The sequence below is a fragment of the Rhinopithecus bieti genome, unplaced genomic scaffold, assembly GCF_001698545.2.
Source record: "Rhinopithecus bieti isolate Rb0 unplaced genomic scaffold, ASM169854v2 scaffold_641, whole genome shotgun sequence".
NCBI classification, from domain to species: domain Eukaryota; kingdom Metazoa; phylum Chordata; class Mammalia; order Primates; family Cercopithecidae; genus Rhinopithecus; species Rhinopithecus bieti.
The window spans coordinates 5,403,223-5,426,440 of record NW_016803417.1 but is presented as its reverse complement, the minus strand read 5'-3'; the positions used below and the strand labels follow the sequence as shown (position 1 = coordinate 5,426,440).

Below are 23,218 nucleotides of genomic sequence, written 5' to 3'. Positions count from 1 at the left end.
TTTTGACCAGTGAGGGGGAAATTTAAGAATTCAGGTCATAACAGACTATAAACATGTGTTGTCTGCTCATAACTAAGCCTTTCAAAAATGAAATAATGTTGTTTTCCCCTGTGGTTAATTATAATGTCTTTGACTGTACTACACGCTACACACCTAGAAGATTATTAGAACTTCTGTCTGGTAGCCTGGAATAGATTTCTCACTTGGAAAGGTGATGAAGATGTGAATAGCATGCATCAGCCACTGGAAATGGTCCAGCATCTTCCCTCTTTCCTAGGAAACCAACCATGAGATGTTAACTGAGAATCCTTGTTGCTTTTCAAGACCATTCCAGGTGAGGAACATCATAATTCTTCTTCTCCACAGGGAATGGAAGGGTTTCTTTAGAGCCAGCCTAGTTCTGTGCTGCAACAATCCCAGCACCGTGTCGGCTGAGGGCCCCTTTTATGTGTGAATAGCTGTATTGGATTGCTTTGGGATCTGCATGTTCTTTCAATGAACTTAATGAATTTGCAACCCAAACACGAGCCATGTTCTTTCTATCATGTGTCATCGCACAATAGCATTTAAACTGTCAAGACAAAGTTACCACTGACCAAGACTTGCAAAGTTTCCAATTGTTCCTGAATTCCAATGAAAGAATACCAAAATCACATTTATTTTTTAGGTTATACCAGGGGTTGGCACTACGTAGACTGTAGGTAAGAAGTTGACCTGCCACCTGCTTTTACGAATCAAGTTGTATTGGGGCACAGTCATGTCCATTCATTTATGTCTTGTCTACGGCTGCTTTTGTGCTACAGCGGCAGAGATGAATAGTTGTGGCAGAGATCATCTACCCTCCAAGGTATAAAATATTTACTACCTAGCCCTTTACAGAAAATGTTTGCTGACCCTTGGTATAAGGCATTACATTATTCATAACATAGAATACTTGCCCTTTATCCCTGCACCAGAAAATAGAAAATATAACCATTTGAATTATCAAAATCTCAGTAGAGAGAAATTATGTTTATGAAGATTGTTATAAGGATATAAAATCCCTCCATTCCCTGGTGTTCCAGCTTCTAGTCATAGGTTCATCTGAACCTGTATTTGGCTCAAATCAACTTACCTCTCACCACCTACTCCTAACATAAATGAATTTATTAAATTGCACTTTAATGTTCTCACTTTCATTGCAGGATGCTACAAGCTATGTCTTATAAAATCCACTTTTGTAGTCACTAGCAGAAATATTGTTAGAGGCTGTATGAAGCTCTGCCTGAGACATTTCTTCAAGAGCCAAGTATTAGGAAAGCCTTTCCTTCCCTAAGGAACTTGTATTCTTTTTCTTTCTGACAATAAGAACTCTGTAACTAACCACATTTCCCTCTTCGATATGGCTGCCAGGATACTTAATGCCAAATTTGAGGTTCAGCCCAAGTGGATCCTTATGACTTGCATGACTATACATTTTTCTTCTTCTGTTCTTGACTCTACTCTTACTTATATACTCCCTAGTCTTGATTTATGTTTCTTATTTATATTCTAACAACTTCATTATGTGTGTTTTTGCCACCACAAGTCTTGACAAAACAAGGCTCAGTGAAAATGAATAAAACAAGTTTCCACTGCAGTGTTAACCCTAAAATTTTGGACTTGCTGAGTTATGACTTTGGGCTCTTCATTAGCTAACAAGCTCTGGGAGGACAGAGCCTATATACCTCGTTCATCGCCATTTTATCCACATAGCTTAGGACAATGCCTGGCACACAGTAGACCCTTTATAAACACTTGTTGAATGAATGTCACTGCATGTTCGACAACTAAAGTGAGCACCATTGCAGTCCCCCTGAGGCAGTCTCAGAGAGCCTCCCCTCACATTTAGCAAGGATCCACAGGCTACATGAAAACACGTGCACATTCTTCATGGTGAACTAGAGCTGATGTATCTACCTTGAAGGGTGGTTGCAAAAGATAAACTAATAAATAAAGTGCCTGGCATAGCATCATCATGGCAGGGCTTGACTGTTTACTCCTCTGCCATTTCTCAAGATGTCCTGAGACAAGGGCCAGTTTTGGCTAAAAACAATGGAGTTGAACCATGGTGGGTTCTTGTCCTCAGAAGTATTGTCTTAGACAAACCATTAGCTCATTAATTGCAAACTGCTACCTATTGGAATCAGTGGGAGGTCTTTAAAAAATGGTGCCTGGCTCTCACCCCCAACATTGTGATTTAATTCTTTGGGGTGTCACGGGCATTAGGATTTTAAAAGTTCTCTGGGTGATTCTAATGTGCAGTAACTAATTGCAACAACTTTTTTCTGGGCCACTTGCCTCATCTATCAAGTGACTGGACTGTGCTACATGTCTGTTATAAGGAAGGTCCCTTTAGGATTTAAGGTTTCATAGATAGGCTATCACTGGGCTGGGATCTTAGGAGGGCTGTTAACACAGTGAGGCTAATAAATCAGCTTCATGCCACTGAGTCCTGAAAGCTTCCTCCTGGGGCCTTGTCAGCAGCAGAACCACCTCTTGAACCATCTGACATTATTATTATTTTTTTTTAGCACAATCTTCAAAGGAATTCCTGGGGCAACTGTGAAAGAATTCATGATATCTCCCTAGCCACAGCAGCTAGAGTAGCCGGAATATCCAGGATGACACACAGCCACACACTCAAAAAAGGGAAAAATATGCTCTCCTTTATTAGAAGACAATGTTAATTATATGGTGGGGAGGCGGGTGGGTATCAAAAGAACACTTCAGTTCCAGCTTAGTGTTTTCCTTCCTTTTGAGTGCCTGTGGTTGTGAGCTTTAATGATGACAGTGGAGTTCTGCTCACCTTAGCTTTGTCCCAGTGGAGAATGGTTGTTAAAGGATTTCATATCCCTTGTCCATATGCAGCTATCTCCACACAAAAATCCTCCAGTGTGCTTCCAGTTATCACTGTAGCATCTCTTTTTCTCCCTGGATTTGCCCCTTTTGATTTACTGTTTATGAAGAGTCAGTTTGGAAATGGTACAAGAATAGCAACTGGATAAACTCAGGCTAGAATACTGGCTTGATCACTTTTTAGCTGGTGGTCTTGAGTCACTTAAGCTCTCTAAGCCTTCGTTTCCTAAAAAGCAGATGAAAAATAATACAGCCTAGCTTATTGGGTTGTTGTGAGTGTCAGATCAGAAAATGTATGTGAGAAATGCTTTGAAAATTATCAGTATCACTGTATAAATATTATTCTTATGCTAAACTTTTAATCAAAATGGTGCTATGCACGAAGGCTTTATTTAGTAATCATTTGCAAAATATGAAAGGTTGGAAAACCTAGGGCGTAGCACCATTTTCATTGAAAGTTGTTGGCTTGTGATGCGATGGTGCATACTTATTTATTTTTAAATTAGGCAGAATTAAGATTAATTTTAACTTTGCTCTGCCCTCTGAAATCACTACTAAACTCATGGATCTCTTGCAATTTATATTATCTTTACCTCTTATTGAACTGGCTTACTCTTCATAATTGGTCAGTTGAGACCCTTAACATCCTGAAAGAAGGATCTTAGAGTCGTTCTTGCCAATTTCTCTTTTTATTGAAAAGAAAGAAGTTAAAACACTTGTCAGGGTAACATATTTAGTAAATGGAGGAGCTTAATTTACTTCCATGTAGGTCTTCTCACTCTAGGCTTACAATTTGAGGTTGAACCATATGCAACTACTGATATTCATACATTGCTTTTCATGCGAAATATCTGAAAATATCTTGTGTTTTGTATTTTCCCAAAGCTGACACAGAGCCTTATGTAGAGTAGGTATCTGATAAATGTTTAATAAATAAACATTAGAGTTTTACTGTTTTTTTTTTTTTAAATTTTAAAATAAACCCTTGTGTAAATCAATACAGGGAAATCTGTAAGTTGCTAAATGCACACAGAGCTGCCAGATGTTAGTTTGGAGACTGTAGGACATGTTGCAGCCAGGCAGGGAAGGGTGAACTGTACATTACCAACAGTTATTTGGCAGCATCGGACCTAGTCAAATACTGACTTAGGATGAATTCCAGGGGAAAACAGCATATGGCCCTGCAATCTGGTGCAGTGTCGCATATATAGTCAGTTGGCCACACCAGGCATGTGAACCTGGAGACAGGACGGCCTCGGAAGAGAGGGACTCTGCAAGCCTAACTCAGATCTTATCTCCCACAGGAAATCACAACGATTTATCTGGAAAGCATCAAGGTGAAGATACTGCTTTGTAACATCTGAACTATATTTTGTAGAAGCGGGCATGCAGCCTAGAAAGCAGGAGATTTGGATTGAACAGACATATCTTTCCACACGCACCCAAAAAAAACCCACCTAGAATTACTCATTTTTCTTTAATTTGTAGAGTTACCTGTGAGCATGAGTTCAAAAGTGGTTGAGCAGGCAGCAGTCAGTCCATAGGGTGCTTTTGTGTGAGTTAAAAACAGGTGTCCCCTCTCCCCCCAGCATAGATAAATTGCAGAAAACCATCCTTCCTTTGGCTGGCTTGGACTTCAGCTTCTCCTTCCCCATTAGGCTGGGTGCCTTTGTGCAGTGTGCTGACTGCCCAGCCATACTCAGCTGCCCTGCTCTTGGGAGCAGTTCTCACCCAGCCTTTTTTTTTTAAACCAACCAGCCCTCTTGGGGGCTAATAATCGCAAAGAACTATCTGGGGAAATCAAGGTCAAATGACTCCTTACATGCTCTTTTAAAGCACCTACCTGGAAAAGCCACCCTACGTGATGAGAGGGCTGCTGAAGGGTGAAGATTTGAAAGCTATTCCTTATCCAAATTCCAACACTCAAAACTGGAACAACGGAACAAAATCATGCACGTTCTATTTCCGCATTTCTTTGGCCAATGACTGCTGATCCCTGTTCACACACTATCCACCCCAGTTCTGGGATATTTTGGATTCAGACACACTTTACCCAGACAACAGCATAGCTTCCTCCCTTAGTTCCTGTGATCGTTTGCAGCGTTTCCCTTTTATATTTTTATTTCCTGGTGAAGCTCACCCACCCGACAACACAGAGACGTTAATATTCCAATAGAAAGTAACTGTGTTGCCATTCTAGAATGCTTACATGTTTGCCACACATTTTAGGACAATTTTACTACTGACACTTTAGACAATAGTTCTAAAGGAATCAACTTATGTCAGGATAAGTTCATTCTTTATAACAAAACTCCAGTTAACCAGAAACAGAGGGATAAGAACTTCCTGACTAACCAGAAACAGTGTCTCCCTCATTCTATTATCTTTCTTGCTTTTTTTAAAATTTGAGATGAGGTCTCACAGTGTTGCCCAGGCTGGTCTTGAACTCCTGGACTCAAGCAATCCTCCTGTCTCAGCCTCCCAAGTAGCTGGGACTACAGGCATGAGACATCACACCCAGCTTCCCATTTTATTTTCAAATCAGCTGACAGGTTATCATAAAGCACTGAATATGTGTTTGGCCTTCAGAGGACAAATAGGAAAATCACAGGAAAAGTGGCTAATAGAAATTTTTTTTTTTTTTTAATTCATGGTTTTCAAAATGTCCTAGCACAAGGCATAGTTAGTACAATACAGGGCCTGACTGTCTTTATTTTCTCCAACCACAGTGTTGTAGAATGAGCACTGAAGTTGAGAATCCTAAACACAGTTATTGTAGCATCCCATTGAGAATGCCTATAGGAAACCTTAGCTCTTTATCTGGAGAACTAAACAACCCTATAACCACCACATTGTACTGAAGAAATACTGAAGAAAAGTACACAGTCTGATAAAACGGTTTCACCTGGGCTGCCTTCTACCCATTTTTCAGGGTACGGCTTAGATATCACCTCCCCATGGAGAGCTTTCTAGAGCCCTAGTCTGGTTCCCCCTGCCATGCACACCAAATAAGTTCTTCCTCTGTAATATTTTTCAACAAACTCTACGGTAATTAGAGCTTAATATCAATGTATCTTCCCTACTGCATTTTAAGCAGCAGACAGGAATCTCAACTGTCCTGAATACTGTTGTATCCTCGGTGCCAATGAGCTGACTGGCGTCTAGTAGGTATTTGGTAAATATTCACTGAATAGATGAAGATGTAAATGAATCTACCTTTAACAACCTTCACCATATTGGACTAAGTTAGGAAAGGAATATATGTTTATGGCAGAGATTCTTTTCAACATCACAATTTTCAAAGAAAAAGGGATTTTTTTTTTAACCCACATCCAATCACAATATACTAAATGTGATAATAGTCCATTCACTTAAACATTTCTGTGACTCGATGTAGAAGGGCTATTTGTGGGTATGCTAACTTTCAGATTTAACCAAATTCTATAGGTGGGTTAATCAGTTTGACTAAAATGATTTCTGAGGCTCTACTTCCAGATGCACAAACCACACTCCAGCAAACGGCACTCCAGCAAAAGGGACAATGATAAATTGTTACGATTACAGTCTCTCAATTAGTTCATTGATTAGGATGTTATCAGAGTTGAAGCTGAGGCCGGGTGCAGTGGCTCATGCCTGTAATCCCACCACTTTGGGAGAACGAGGCAGGCAGATCACCTGAGGTCAGGAGTTTGAGACCAGCCTGACTAACATGGTGAATCCCTGTCTTTACTAAAAATACAAAAATTAGCCGGGTGTGGTGGCACACACCTGTAATCCCAGCTACTCGGGAGGCTGAGGCAGGAGAATCGCTTGAACCCAGGAGGCAGAGGTTGCAGTGTTGCAGCGAGCCAAGATCACACCATTGCACTCTAGCCTGGGTGACAGAGCAAGACGCTGTCTCAAAAAACAAAACAACAACAAAAACAAAAAGTTGAAGTTGAAAGTTGACTAGCTAACTCTGAAGAGAGAAGAACTCAATCTTAAAGCTTCAGGTTCTTCAGTTGCTTTTATACAGTGCTAGGGACAACACCTTAGTGAGCTTCTTCATATTTGTTGACCAGGGGTTGGTAGCATCAAGGTACATATTAAAACACCACATGCTGGAAATAAAATGATTTTGAGATTGCCAATTTACTGTTTCTAAATACTGAAATTAAAAAGAGCAGACACCTTCTTGCAAGTTAAAATAACAACTCTAAAAGAAAACTGACTTCAAAATCAGTCTTCAAAGTGTACTTTTTCTCTGAACTGAATTCAAATGGTTCTTTTTTTCTGGGTTAAGGACAACATCAAAATGTTTCCACATAACCTGCTTAACTTGAAAAGGTATTAATCAGCTCAGAGTTAGCCTGACATAATCAAATTGGACTTGGTTTTCCACATCAGCTAACTGGTATGCATTTATTTACATCAGCTTTTTAACCATCAGCTGAACTGTTACTTGCAGATGACTTCAGCACTGGAGGAGTTTCATGATTTTTGAGCTTGTTAGATAGAAATATAGGAGTTGGTTTGGGAGGCTGAAGTGGGCGCATCACTTGAGGTCAGGAGTATCAAACTGGCCAACACGATGAAACCCCGTCTCTACTAAAGATAAAAAAAAAATTAGCTGGGCATGGTGGTGCACACCTGTAATCCCAGCTACTCAGGAGGCTGAGGCACAAGAATCACTTGAACCCAGGAGGCAGAGGTCGCAGTGAGCCAAAATCACACCACTGCACTCCAGCCTGGATGACAGAGCCAGACTCTGTCTAAAAAAAAAAAAAAAAAAAAAAAGAAAGAAAGAAAGAAAAAGAAAAAAGAAAAAACAACAATATAGGATTTGGATGAGTCATAAAAAGAGACTCAGTTGCTTAAATTTTGCTCCTAAAGTGTCAAGGTTTCTCATTTCAAAGTCAATTTTCAAAATATAGGTCATGGTTCTGGATTGATACCCACCATAGTGGCAATATGCTGTTTCTCAGTGTGGAGCCACTTCTGTCACACTGTCCTTCACTCACAATACCAGGATTGGAGTATTCCTTCTATCAGAGCAGGGGGAGCCTCAAAACTGCGGCACTGAGTGGGGATTCCAGGACTTAGGCCACATGTTAGAGATGGAGAAGAGATCATAGTAAGAGACAATCTTGATAATATTCTTTGGGATACGGACGGTGAAGGGAAGAAAGAGCTCACCCAGCATGATGGATGGAAACCCTCAATGTTTGCACAATGAAGTTGCCCCTGAAGAAAGAGTGGCTCACCCTGCAACCCATATGAATCACACAACTCCTGTCTGTCCTATCTCTTTAGAAGGCATAAACTAGGAACTTCTTTAACTACTTAGCAATTTGATCAAAGTGCTCCCCTATTCTCATTGCAGCTATTGGCTTATTTTTTTCCACTCATACTTGAAGAAAATAGCATCAGTCAGTCATTTATGTGACTAGATTTTGCTTGAAAATGGTGACATTCCTCATGAAGATAGAAGGAAGAACTGCAGTTGTTGAACCATGCCTCATGAAAATGCTTTCTAAATCAGACCGAGTTTCTCTTGGGCCCTGTATAATGGAAAGCACACATCAATTTTTCTCTTGGCATCCAAGGCCACACATACATCAGACACTTGGAGGCAGCCATAGTAAATCCCATGAAACCAAACACACCACATTGAGGCCAGGAAGGTCCCTGGGAGATCATGTCAGGGGTTGAGAACTTTAGGGTTTCCTTCTTGCTCCTTGAATGGTCCCACAGAGCCAGGCAGGATAGACTTCACGGAACATTTCCACAGCAGCAGGGTTCGCAGGAGTGGAGTGGTTATCACCAGAACAGGATTTTAATTTCATTTTGGATGGAGAAGCATTTCTACTTTATCTCTAGAGATGTATGTGAAACAGCATTTTTTCCATGGTTTATTTCCTGACTCTGACCTCAGGTCAAGGACATAAAGGAGACCAAGCTGCCTTAAAAAACCTTTTGCTTTCTGAAGCAGAGTGTGTGTGTTGGGGGATGAGAGAGGGGGAGAAATGTGAGTTTGAATCAGTTCCCAAATGACTTAGAAACTGAAGGGGCCTTCTCAAATCTTTACGTGACACTGCAAAATTGTGTGTTTTTTCTCTACTTTTCTTATCACCTGTGGTTCATTAAATGCTTTTCCAAGGATGCTTTTTAAATATAAATAATTTTATTTAACCAATTGCTATCATTTGTTATGTGCCAGGATTTTAAAAGTGTTATCTTACTTAACTCTCCCAAAGGCTTATATGAGATAGCCACAATTATTATTCCTATTTCACAGATTTTAAAAAGGCAGGTAATGGGGGGTTGAATAGCTTGCCTAAGATACCCAGCAAGGAGGTGACAGAGTTGAGGCTCAAACCCAAAACTTTCTTTTTTTTTTTTGAGACAGAGTCTCGCTCTGTCGCCCGGGCTGGAGTGCAGTGGCCGGATCTCGGCTCACTGCAAGCTCCGCCTCCCGGGTTCATGCCATTCTCCTGCCTCAGCCTCCTGAGTAGCTGGGACTACAGGCGACCGCCACTTCGCCCGGCTAGTTTTTTGTATTTTTTAGTAGAGACGGGGTTTCACCGTGTTAGCCAGGATGGTCTGGATCTCCTGACCTCGTGATTCGCCTGTCTCGGCCTCCCAAAGTGCTGGGATTACAGGCTTGAGCCACCGCGCCTGGCCAAACCCAAAACTTTCTGACTTTAAGCCGGCACACGCAAACACTGCTCACACGATTTGCAGTGGCACCAAGGTGCCTTGGGTGCTCTGGAGCAGAAAGCTGCGCTTGAAGAGAATTTCTGGATAAAACAGAAAGAGCACAAATTTTGTTTAACAATTCACTGTTGAAAATTATTTGTTATCTACTTTTTTTTTTTTTAAAGTAAGTAGAATTTAACCCAAACAAGAGATAACTGGGAATCTCCCACTACCTTAGGATCATCAATCTGAGCCTCAAATTTTACTGTAAAGTACTGTTAAAATATAATAAATAGAAGAGTTGGGTGAGTGTTTTCTAACCCAAGGGCACACTGATTATTACTTTTAAAAATATACACCTGGGGTGTGTGTGTGTGTGTATGTGTGTGTCTGAAAGAGAGAGACAGAGAGAATAGTTGTATCCTTTTCTTGAACTGATATTCAATCAAATTAAGGATTCTGGTCAGGGGGAGGGCACTGATATTTCTTGAGCATCAGTTAGGTACTTGCCACTGTACCTGAGGCTTCGCATGACTTTCTCTTCGAACTTTCCCCATGATGCATGTATGATAACTATCACTAGCTCCTCCCCTCAAGTTGAAGTTCAAAGAAGTTAAATAACATGCCTAAAATCACAAATCTAGGCAGTGACAAAGCCAGCCTTCAATCCTGTGTCTATCTGACTCCAACACAAGAGAATACTGAAGAGAACCACAACAATCTGCTTCCTGTAGCAAGCGGATACTTGGCAGTATTATGTCTCCTCTGAGCTTTGCTAACAGAGAGATATAGTTCTGTTTCTCTGTATAGAAATAAAATCTCCTCCTATCTTAATTTAAAAATAATCCATAATATAGTAGGTTGTTTTAAAATAACAGTATTTTAAAATCACAAAGACATAATAACAAGGGTTAGCATCAAAGGTGTGGAGAAACTGGAACCCTCATATACAGTTGGCAGGAATGTCAAGTGGTGCAATTACTTCTGAAGACCGTAGGGCAGTGCCTTTAAGGGTTAAACATAAGTTACCATTTGACCCAGCAATTCCACTCCTAAGTGTGTACCCAGGAGAACTGAAAACCTATCTCTGCACAAAAACTTGTAGATGGATGCCCATAGCAGCATTATAGTGAAAAAGTGGAAATACCTCACATGTCCAACAACAAATGGATGGATAAACAAACTGTGGTACATCCATGTGATAGACTATTACTTGGTAATAAAAGGAATAAAGTACTGATATATGGTACAACATGGATGAACCCTGAAAACATGACACTAAGTGAAAGAAGCTAGTCATAAAGGACAATGTATTATATTATTCCATTTACATAAAATGTCCCAAATAGGCAAATCCATACAGACAGAAAGATCAGGGGTTGCCAGGGGCTGGGGATTGGAGGGATGTTGGAGGGAAGATGACAGCTGAAGAGCACAACATGTCTTTTCTGGGGCAATGAAAGTGTTCTGAATTGTTTGTGGTGATAACTGCACAACTCTGTAAATATACTAGAAACTGTGGAAGTATGCCCTTTAAATGAGTGAACTGTATGGTATATGAATTGTACCTCAATAAAGATACTATATATTTATATTTTAAAACTGTACCATGAAAAAAACAAATTATGCATTTGGTAGGCTGTCAATAAATATCCACTGAATGAATGCACTGAGGTACTTAATGGCTATTTTAGAACACTAGCTTATTTAAATTCAAATATGTCTTTTACATGTCTGCAGTGTGAAAAGTATGCTTATTTTGCACTATGTTACCTAAAGTGTGCCCCAGACTCAACTATCCCTGGGACTGAATGCTGATGAATGCTGACATCCTGAGAGGGTCTCCACAGCACTGCTATGCAGGGATTCCACCTCTACCCAGCAGGACCAACTGTAGCAAAGGAATCATCTGCAACTTGCCAACAATGGGGATGCTGCTAAGTATTAACTAACTGGTCTCTCATCACCCCCATTGAGCCAAACCCAGACATGCAGAGAAGCTCTGGTGTGTCTCAGGACCACCAGCCAATGAAGATATCACCTGGGTCCTGGAATCTGGGGAAAGGAACAAAAATCTCCTTTCTTTACCAGAAAAATTCCCAGAGCAGATCCTGGTGGCATGTATCTATTTATAGCTACATTTGAGCTCAGAAGAGCAAAGAAGAGACTGGGGGAAATCAATATTGTATCAGTCCATTTTCATACTGCTATGAAGAAATACCCAAGACTGGGTAATTTCTAGCAGAAAGAGGTTTAATGGACTCACAATGATGGTGGAAGGTGAAGGAGGAGCAAAGACACGTCTCACATGGCAGCAGGCAAGAAAGCATGTGCAGGGGAAGTGCCCTTTATAAAAACATCAGATCTCATGAGACTTATTCACTACCACAAGACTGCACAGGAAAAACCCGTCCCCATGATTCAATTACCTCCTACCCGGTCCCTCCCATGACACATGGGGATTATGGGAGCTACAACTCAAGATGAGATTTGGGTGGGGACACAGCCAAACCCTATCAGATACATTCCAGTGTAAAAATGAAAACCAACAGTCAGAGTTATTGAGGGGGAGGGGAAATGAAATAAATAGATGAACTGGAGATCCAGTTGAGGAATTGGCCTGATGTGAACAGTTAAAGAAAATCCAAGGAAAAGGTATCCAAACACTGAGTACATTGAGGAAGAGATAAGGTAGAGGAATAGTGGATTAACAGCAAAACAAATAATCTCAACAGACAAGCTTCTTGCAAGTAGATAAAAATCCATCACTGAGTGCAGATTAGACCACTTTCTTAAAGGAATGGTTTCTAAGCCTTCCTTGTCAGTGAGCAAAAATATCCCAAGGATACTTTTAAAAACACATTATTTTATATCTCTTGAATTCTACATCAAAATGAGACTTGGATCTAAGAAAAGTTTGTAAAATGGAAGTGGGAATGTGGTCCAAAACTGGAAAAGACCTATCCAGGGCACAGGGGCTCAAAGATGCCAGCTGAGCTCCTGACTTCACATCTCCAAGGACTGATTCATTGGTGTTATTTCAGAGTGAATTCAGTCCAGTCTACAAGCAAGCTTCCTTGAATGAAACAAAACACAACAAAAGATATATTGTGCACCCCATACATAAAAGATAGCTAGGAGCTTTTGGGTATTTTATTTTATTTCATTTCATTTCTAAAGCAATTCTGTGAAATAGGTATTTTACAGATGAGGAAGAAACTATGGCTCAAATCAAGCAACTTTCCCAAAGCCACACATTACTAAGCAGTAGGGGTAGAATTTTATTCTGAGTTTTCTAAATTCTTACCCACTATTTTCTCTACTGCCCTGTGTATTTTCAAAGCGGGGTTATAATCAATTTGTTGGGTCAGGGAAGGGCTTCTATAATGAAGGACTGGTGTTTTGATAGAGATGAAAGATCATCTAAGCTAACCAGAGAGAGAACTAAGCTAATCAGAAAGAGAATACTGAGATAGTAACAAGAGGCATTAGACTTTGGAGTATCTGCAAGTCAAGGGACTGTAGGACAAGGAGGACATAGGAAATACTAGTCAAATTAAAATAGCAGTAACTGCCATTGTATGTAGTCCCAAAATATCTGCAGCTTTGACTTAACACTCTGTACTTATGAAGAATATATAAAAAGATAAGAATTTGGAAATTTTAGAATGGAACTTCTCTTAACATTGCTCAAGGTATGTTATTTAGACTGTAAACGTTAACATGTGCTTCCAGAAGGGTCAATATTTGCTATGGCCAGCAAATAAACCAAACTGAGAAGAGAAATAATCATAGTAGCTATCAACTTTGCTTACACAATTCATAAAGACAAGACCTTAATAGAAGCTGCAGTTGATTTACCTACTTATCTATGATGCTTAGTCTGAACTGCATGTCTTCCTTTTGGGTTTTCTGGGTACCAAACCCACCCAGCTAAGCTCCTGTGATTTTTTTTAGTGACATAAGGTAATAGAAAGTAAAATATCCCTGTACCTGGGGGCCCCAAGGACAGGAATCTTTAGTTCTTGGTAACTTTTCTGAATCCGTCACCAATAATGGCCACCACATACAAGCACCTGCAGCTACAAACATTTCAGAAGGAAATATTGGGTCTGTATTTATTTGACATATTGGTCTATCCATTACCAAGTGGAAAGAATACTGGACATAGAGTACTCATGTTACTTTTGTTGCTGTTGTTTGTTTGTTTTTTGTGTGTGTATGTGTATGTATGTGTGTGTTTGAGACATGGTCTCACTCTGTCTCCCACGCTGGAGTACAGTGGTGTGATCACGACTCACTGCAGACTCAACCACCTGGGCTCAAGCGATCTTCCCACCTCAGCCTCCCAAGTGGCTAGGACTACAAGTGTGTGCTACCATGCCCAGCTATTTTTATTTTTTATTTTTTTGGTAGAGATGGGGTCTCACTTTGTTGCCCAAGCTGGTCTCGAACTCCTGAGATCAAAAGTGATCCTCCCACCTTGGCCTCCCAAAATGCTGGGATAACAAGCATGAGTCACTGTGCCTGGCCAGAGAAGGCCCGTGTTCTAATCTACCCTGTGCACTAACTTGTTAGGTGTCCTTCATCAAGGGCTTTCTTCTTTCCTGGGTGCAGAGTTTTCATCTATAAAGTGAGGTCATCTTAGATCATCCCTAAGGACCTCTCCAGTTCTAGGACATATTGGCCTCTGGTTCTGCCTGATAACCTGTCTTAGTGATTTCCTAGCAAGTACCTGTTTCTTGGTCACAGTGCCATCCACAGGGTCCACGTATTCAAAGCTATCCGTCTTCGCCACACTGTAGACATGGCTCCCCACAGCAAACTGCTGGCCAATGAAGGATTTGTCTGTGACCAGGGCCTCCAGGTCCCTCATGATATAATATGTCGTCTTGGGATCCAACCCCTCATAGTCAAACCTGGTGAGGACACAGGAGGAACAGAAACCTAATCAGAGAACCAGCAACTGGGTGGCCCGCTTACAGTCATCTAATCATTGGTTCTGTTTTCAGGGAAGGACAGCACAGAAATGCACCTTCAACTGATCTCCCCTCCTCCATCTGACCCTTACAATCCATTCCCCATACAGCGGCCAGAGTAATCTTGTAAAAATCAGATCATGCCACTTTCTATTGAATCCCTCTATAAATTCCCATCACATTGAGAACAAAACTCAACACCTTAACCTCGGTCTATCAGGCACTGTGGGATCTGCCCTTGCCCACCTCTTTGACTCGACTTTGTTCTGTCTTTTTACCCTTGTTCACTGACTCCAGCCACACTGGCCTCTTCTCCAGTGCACATTGACATTGCACCCATTCCTGCCTCTGGGCCCTTACGCTTGCTGTGTGTTCCCTCTACCTTGTACATTCTTCTGCCAGCTCTTCAAATACCAGGCTCATTCTCTCCTTCCATTTTCAAACCCATTGTCACCATTAGAATGTGACCTTCTCTGACCATCTAAGGCAGCTTCCCCACTCTGTCTTCTTCTCTCATCACCCTTTATATTTTCTTTTGGTAGTTACCCCAAACTGTATGTATTTTGTTTTTATATTTGTTTATCTATTAATTATCTGTCTTTGGCCACCAGAATGTGAGCTCCAGGAGGACAGATACCTTAGCTGTCTTGTTCTCTGCTACTTCTGGTACATAGTAAGTTCTATGTAAGTAGAATGGAATGAAAAATGGGAGAAATGGAAGGAAGGAAGGAAAGAGAGAAAAAACAAGGTAAAAAGAAAGGGAGAAGGGGAACTGAGCATGCTATAGAACTCTTGGAAACTTGGAAGACATGTCACAATTGTTCCATTCAAAAAAGACCTCCTAGCCAAGAGTATCAAATGTAACAATGGGACTGGAAGTCAATTAGAAAAAAAAGACTAAAAATAATACCAATTGCATTTGTCATTGTGGGGTTTAAAATATGATGATGTATACCAAGAGTTGGCACAGTGCCAGGCACTGGTGCTGAAAAAAGCTAACTACTTTTATTTGCCATCACTACCATAAAGAAACAATATTTTACAATGTCAGGTGGTCTTGGCTGAGACCTAATGGCACACCTAGAAGTGTCTGTTTAAGAAGGAAGCCATAGGAGGGGCAGCTGCACCCAAGTCACTGTGGAGGATCTTACATTTGGGCTTCCTGTAGCATAGAAAAAAGGATGTGAGTTCTCAGAGTGAACTGGAAGAAGGAAGCTCTAAATAGTTGTTACTACTTTTTTCCACTTAAAATCTTTTAAGACATCCAGTAAACATCAGCATATTAGCCAAGATGCAAAATATGGAATAATACCATGTCTAGCAATGGGTCCCCTGCATCTATATCCCTTTTTTTTATTCTCTTCCTCCTACACAAGGTGTTTTTTTTTCAGCCTCAGACGCATAAAAAAGGAACTCCCTCAGAACATTCTTTTTCAGCAGTGCATATATTCTGAGACTGCAGTGACTTTAAAGGTAGACATTTGGGGAAGATAGAAACCTAAACCTAACCAAGGAGAAAGGGGCAGGAAGACAGGAGAAGAGAGTCTAGCAGGAGATAGAGAGGCATTGAAAGAGATTCAGGAGTTGAAAAAAATCCACTAGTATGATAGATCACGTTCAGTCTAGGGTTGAGAATCATCAGATTCGTTTGCCCAAATGTTCACCTTCATATACAAGCAGGATCTAGCACTGCCTTCCACCCCCAAATCCCCAACTGACAACTACCAATAACAACACACTTTCAAGGAAGAAACTCTGAAATGGAGGATTCCTTCTGGGGTCTACTCATACAAGGAAAATAATCTGGAAGATTTTCTCAGATATTCAGGCTCAGTATTAGTTAAAGTGAAATTATTATTTTCAGCCTGCCAAGAAAATTGTCAAGCGAGGAATAATTACATTTCCCAAGCACCTTTTAATTTGCCATTTGCTGGGGGTTGAAGAAAATGTTTACCTTTCATTCTATGTATTTTCTCCTCCCTTTTTCTTTATTTCTGTGATCTTTCTGGACAGAAATCTGAAACATAACTCAATGTCCTAGAAGAAATTAAATCTATCACATATTATTCTCTAATATGGTATTTGTTATGAAGAAGTAATTATCGTGTAAGCCCTTGGCCACAAAAAATAAACTACATTATAAATACAGTTATCATAACACCGATTATTCAAGACACCAGCTGAAACCTAGATAATCATTCCACAAATTATGAGGAACACGTCTCTGATTTAAAGCGATCTCACTAGGTCAGAGGTTGTCAATTATAATATATTTTGTCATGTTGGACTTTTTGGAACAGCTTCATGCAACTGAAGAATGTCATCTGCCAATTAACTCTTGGTATGCCAAGAAAAAAAAACCACACACGAATCAGGGGGTTTTGGTACTTGTTAGAAATAATGATGAGTAAACCAAGTTTCTACCTGTCCTGAGAATTCATTTTTTATGATACACTGAATAATTTGAGGTGCTTTGCAAGCTATCACATCCCCAGCTTTCTTGACTAAATGGGAACTAAGAATATGATGTCATTGTTGTCTACATCTCCCAGAAGGTTGCAATCTCTTTGATTTAACGAGTACAATCATGGGCTTCTTTATTCTCTGATACACATCTAAGTAAAAGGCTTCTTAACAGAAGAAATAATCACCTTATAAGGGAAGCCTAAAGCTCTCTTTCTGTCCCTTGAGCTCTTGAAACACAACCAAACATTCAAAGTAGTTAACTGTTCATAAACAAAGCAAAATGAGTCACAATCTTTGTTTTTAATACAGAGTCTCTGAGACTATCCAAGGATTCCCTTGCCCCACCTCCAAGTTCTTTACAGTTAACATCGTTTCCTACTCCCTCCTCCTAACCCATGGCTTGGTTCTTGTTATGTGCACATATCTAGCATACCTAGGTTCACACTCCTAGCAAATAACCACACTTCCAGAATACTCTTACTTTCATTTACTTAAACAACAGGAAAGTGACATAGACCCCCAACCCTAAGTTCCTACCCACTGATCTTTCCTTTCCTTCCTTCCAAAATAATGGTTTCCTTTTCTGTACTTCTTTTCCCCCGTTTTTTTGTTTATTTGTTTTGTTTGTTGTTGTTTTTGAGATGGAGTCTCACTCTGTTGCCCAGGCTGTAGTGCAGTGAGTGGTACAATCTCCACTCACTACACCCTCCGCCTCCCAGGTTCAAGCGATTCTCCTGCCTCAGACTCCCGAGTAGCTACAGGTGGGCACCACCAAACCCAGCTACTTTTGTATTTTTAGTAGAGAAGAGTTTCACCATGTTGGTCAGGCTGGTCTCAAACTCCTGACCTCAGGTGATCCACCTGCCTCGGCCTCCCAAAGTGCTGGGATTACAGGCATGAGCCACCATACCCGGCCTGTACCTCTTTTCATGAGGATAAAACTTTAGCAATATCTGGGGCTCTTGAACCATGAGGTTCCTTCAAAGGGTGCCAGCTCAGGCATCTTGGACATTGAACCTGATTATTGGTGAGGAGGTAAGACAGAGGTAGAGAGAGGATTATGAAAGCACCCCAACCTGTCACAGCTTCTGTGTCTGCCTTTTTTACTTGATAAATATGGATGGAAAACCAACAGGAAATGCCTCTGGTTTGACTGCATGACTCTCACAGCCATGATAGTAACCAAGTAACTTTTCAAAGCTCTGCAGTTCAGAGTTCGTCTTGAGATGGATATCTACCTTATAAGCATTGATGAAAAGATTACAGAGTGATGTCACGAGGAGAAAGGAAATTGGTGCCTTCCAGCTTGGTAGCCTTTGACACCATCCCCAACCGTCTATAAGGGGTGATTCAGCTCCAGCCTCTGTGTTCCTCAGATCTTCTGGGAAGATGCCTCCTTTTTAAGGTTCTAGCCCATTAGTTTTAGAAACCTGTTCTAGGAGTAGTTCTTCAGGGTCTATACAGAGACGCTTCCCCTTCTCCTTACCTGCAATAGTAGTGGCGGCCAAATTTGGCCCAGTGATCTCGGACAATTTCCTCCACACTCTGCTTCCGGGCAGCAATAATGGAGAGCCAGACCAAGACAGCCCACAGGCCATCCTTCTCTCGGAGGTGGTCAGAGCCTAAGGGTGAAAGAAAAATTCTACTGAGGATTCATTTCTGGGAGCAAAGCAAAAGCTAAATGAACTAAGAAGATCAGTTAGCAATTGAGTGTTATGTAGACATCATCACCTCTTTATATTCTTCAAAGCACTTGTCCTTATTTGATGATTTAATGTCCTTATTTAAATGATTGGATCTATTTATCCATTATGTTAAATATGTGTCTCCTAATACATTTGCATTTCTGAAAAATATGCAACTGAAATTCAAATAAAATAATAACAAAAAGTAAAACTTGGATTCTGAAGGAATCAGAGAGCCAAGTTGACATCTCATTAGCCCAATGAGATTATTCATTTATTCAGTAAATATTTGGTGACCCCTACAATATATCAAGCATTGTTCTACATCTTGGGGTAAAGTAGTGAATAAGATACTTCTTTACTCATAAAGTTCGAATCCAAGTAGATGGAGTTAGGTAGAGAAAGGCGAAGAAAAGTAGATAAGAGAACAAGATGCATCAAATAAGGACAAGTGCTTTGAAGAAAATAAAGAGGTGATGATGTCACAGAGCATAACAGCACCAAAAGCTGCTTTACCTAAGGTGGGCTGGCGGTCCCCCCACCCAACAGATATGTCCCCCTGGAACCTGTGAATGTGACCTTGTTTTGGGAAATACTCTTTGCAGATATAATTAAGTTAGGAATCTTGAGGTGAGATTATCTCAATCTCATCTGGATTATTCAGGTAGCACCTAAATACAACGATAAACGTTCTTGTAAGAAGAGGAGAAGACACAGAAGAGGAGAAATACAGACGGGCAAGCTACATGCAGATGGAGGCAGAGATTACGGTTATGCCGCCACAAGTCATAGAACGTGTGGAGCCACCAGAAACTGAAAGAGGCAAGGGGAATCCTCCTCTACAGCCTTCCAAGGAAGCATGGTCCTGCCAACACCTTGATTTTAGACTTCTGGCCTCCAGAACTATAAGAGAATACATTTGTACTGCTTTAAGCCACCCAGTTGGTGGTGATTTGTTATGACAGCCCTAGGAGATTAATACAGATAGTTAGGGTTTGCCCCCACTGAGGTAATGGCATCTGAGCTGACACCTGAGAAGGAGTTAGCCACGCCAAGATCTGGGGATGACATATTCCAAGCTAGGGCACAGAAAAAGCAAAGTCCCTGAGGTAGGAATGAATAGAGAAGCTAAATCCCACAGCTATTCATATAGAAAGTGTTAGAAGCAGTTCTTACTGCATCATGCACACAAATGAAGACTGCAGTCTAAATGACCAGCTTCCTGTGCAATGAGAACCCAGAAGAGTGTGTCACAGGCCCATTTAGGTATCTGTTAGCCAATTATAAGCTCTCTCTGAAGTGAATAAAGCCCTGAATGGAAAGAAATGTGTCGTATTGTGAGACATGTGATATTCTGGCGAAAGCTTTAGAATTAGGGCTTAAACCAAATTGCTACCTCACAGATGTGTGGAAAGTTATTACAAAGTCATTAATTCCCCTGAGCCTCAGCTTCTCATTTGTAAAATGGGGACCCCATCACCCATTTTGCGGCACTGTTGTATCAACTTAATCAAGTTAAGAGGACAAGCTCTAGAGTTAGATTTCTCATGTTCTAATCCTGGCTCAGTCATTTAGCTTTGTTTGCAGTACTGATCTATAACCTATGGACAATAACATCCCCGACCCCATGGGGTTACTGTCAGGATTAAGCAAGTAAATATGCCTAGATGTTTAGAACGGTGACTGGGATATCACACATTTTTGCTGTTGATCTTGTTTGTGATTTTAATAAAGCTGTGTGCATTACCGCAAGGTGCTGATTCCTCAATACACGCTTTCAGAAATTGTTCTTGGTTATTCATGTAATTTTATCCTCTAACTCTAGCAATAGTAACATCTTAAGAAACAGGACTGGGTCCATGGGGTGGACCTTCTTGCAGCAGGGCAATGAGAATGGAAAACAGTGCTCTTGGGTTTCGGGACTATGAAACGTACATAGAAAATATGAAAACCGACAAGGGAGACCCAGTGCCACAGAGCTGTTTAACCCCTGAAAATGGGATCAAACAATACTTAAGTCAAACATCTTTGACAACTTCTAACTAAAGCTACAGACCATTTATCGTGCTTGTGACATTTATAGTGTTAAATGTTAAATATTTTTTCTCAATAAGGAAAACATGCAAACCTGAGGGTGGCCATGAAGGTACTAAAATCAATAAGAGAAAGGGTCAGGTTTTTAGTTCTTCCTATACACTGATCAAGGGTCTGCTAATGGCACTGCTGGATGTCCAGTTGTGGTTGACTCTGGGTTAACAGGACCCTGGGCATTAATCATCACCCCATGAAGTGTCTTTAATCTCATCCAGTGAATTCTTCACACTGCTACAAAAATGGAAGAAGTTTGGAAGACTGAGTTAGCTCCATGGCCAACTGCCAAAAAACAAGTCTAGGAAACCCTGCCCAGTGGGATCATTTCAAAACCTTTTGTCCTTTTATAGCTGAAAAAAAAAATCACTTTTATTTACTGGCTAGAGAAAAATACCCTTTTGTTCTAAAACGTGGGCTTTGTGTACCTTCGAACTCCAGCTGGATTACATTACCTAGAGATAGAACCATTAGATGCTGTTAAATCTGTGAGATAAGATGTCATAATTTAGTGCTAGAGGGACATAAAGTTCTTTTAGTTGGATAAACAAAAAAAAACCCACCTCAACATTTGTAGCCAATTGCATAGTAAATTGTGAGTTGGCTTGAATATCCTTGCCTCCAAGTTAAACATTTGCCAAGGTTAATAAGGGGCTGCTGATGAAGTAAAATTAACAATGCCCTTTAGAGTTCTTTGAGTTTGGGACAGAGACATTAATGATGCTTCAATTACACAGATGTTTTCACTGGATGATTATAGTGTATTTTGGAGTGGGTTTGGGGGCTGTAACTCTCCTTTTAAAAAGCCTTTCAGGCAAGTGAACGCTAATGCTATATCAGCGACAGGCAGATTAAACAAGAAATGCCAGAAAGCACAAAGGCATCAAACGGTTTTCTAAAATCCCACTATAAACAGAGTAAAAATGGGAGTAGAAATGTTCACGCTATATATATAACAGGGATAATAGGCTGGATATTTTTTAATGTTTTCATAAGTCAATAAGAAAAAGAGAAACCTCAATGGACAATGGCATGAAAGGGCACAAGCATGCAATTTTCAGAGGAAAATACTGACAGTCAACATTGGAACAAAAGTTCACCCTCATTGTGGTCGAAGAAAAGTATGTAAAATGGGATACCATCTGGGGCCTGTCAGGTTAGCAAAGGTTGGACGGGGGAAGAGTTAACTTGGCAATAATGATCAATAGTCTTTAAAAATATCATTCAGCTTTTGACCCAGCTATTTTATTTCTTAACCTTAAGTCATAGGACATTCAATGAAGTAGATAAAAGGATAAAGAAAAATTGGAAAAATACTGTTTTATTTTTCTGAGACAGGGTCTCGCTGTCACCTGGGCTGGAGTGCAGGGGTTCGATCATGGTTCACTGCAGCCTCGACCTCCCAGGCTCAAGTGATCCTCCCACCTCAGTGTCTCTAGTAGCTGGGACTCTAGGTGCACACCACCATGCCTGGCTAATTTATTTATTTACTTTTTTAGAGGTGGGGTCTCACTATGCTGCCCAGGCTTAATTGTTGAACAATAGGATCATTGTACAAAATTTATTCAAAACCTTGTGTGTAGACAAAATAAATCAAATAAGAATCTTTGGTAACACAGAAAACCATGTTTATTCAATTCTTTTATTTTATTTTATTTTATAGTTTCAGGAGGTACAAGTTCATGGATATACTGCCTAGTGGCTTTTAGTGTATTTATCACTTAAATAGAAAACATTGTATCCAATAGGTAATTGTTCATTCCATTTTAATAAATGAAAATCAGTTTACTAAAAAAGAATATTCAGTATATTTTATAAAAAATATGTGTATATGTATGTGCACAGGTAAACAGAAGAATATTCACCAAACTGTTAACATGGTTATTATCTCTGAAGTGGTAGAAATGCAGATGTTTTTCCTTTCTTTCCTCTTAAATATTTTCACAACAATGTATTATTTCATAAGAAAAAAATAAATTTTTAAAGTTGTTAGCCAGGCACGGTGGCTCACACCTATAATCACAGTACTTTGGGAGGCTGAGGTGGGTGAATCACCTGAGATCAGGAGTTCGAGACCAGCCTGGCCAACATGGTGAAACCTTGTCTCTACTAAAAATACAAAAAAAAAAAAAAAAAAAAATTAGCCGGGCATGGCGGCACACACATGTAATGCCAGCTACTTGGGAGGCTGAGGCAAGAGAATCATTTGAACCCAGAAGGTAGAGGTTGCAATGAGCTGAGATCACACCACTGCACTTCAGCCTGGGCAACAAGAGTGAAACTCCATCTCAAAAAATAAAAAAAATAAATAAAGAAAATTGTCAATGGTGCATAGAAATTCACATTTAAAACATGCCTTTTCTAGAGTCATATAGTTGGGCTCATCTAGTATGTATTATTTTTTCTGATTGTCTTCTTTTGCTTAACAATATGCATTTACAGTTC

General features: G+C 40.3%; 1 protein-coding gene across 2 annotated transcripts in view; it reads right to left on the bottom strand.

The window, feature by feature from the left end:
• Nucleotides 1-23,218, bottom strand: part of PGM5 (phosphoglucomutase 5) — a 184,801-nt gene that overhangs the window by 35,256 nt on the left and 126,327 nt on the right. For both annotated transcript variants that reach the window (XM_017883838.1, XM_017883828.1), the window contains exons 9-10: nt 18,487-18,622; nt 14,291-14,474 (exon numbers count right to left, since the gene is read on the bottom strand). In XM_017883838.1, the coding sequence (XP_017739327.1) occupies nt 14,291-14,474; nt 18,487-18,622 (320 nt within the window). The remainder of the gene's footprint in view (nt 1-14,290; nt 14,475-18,486; nt 18,623-23,218) is intronic.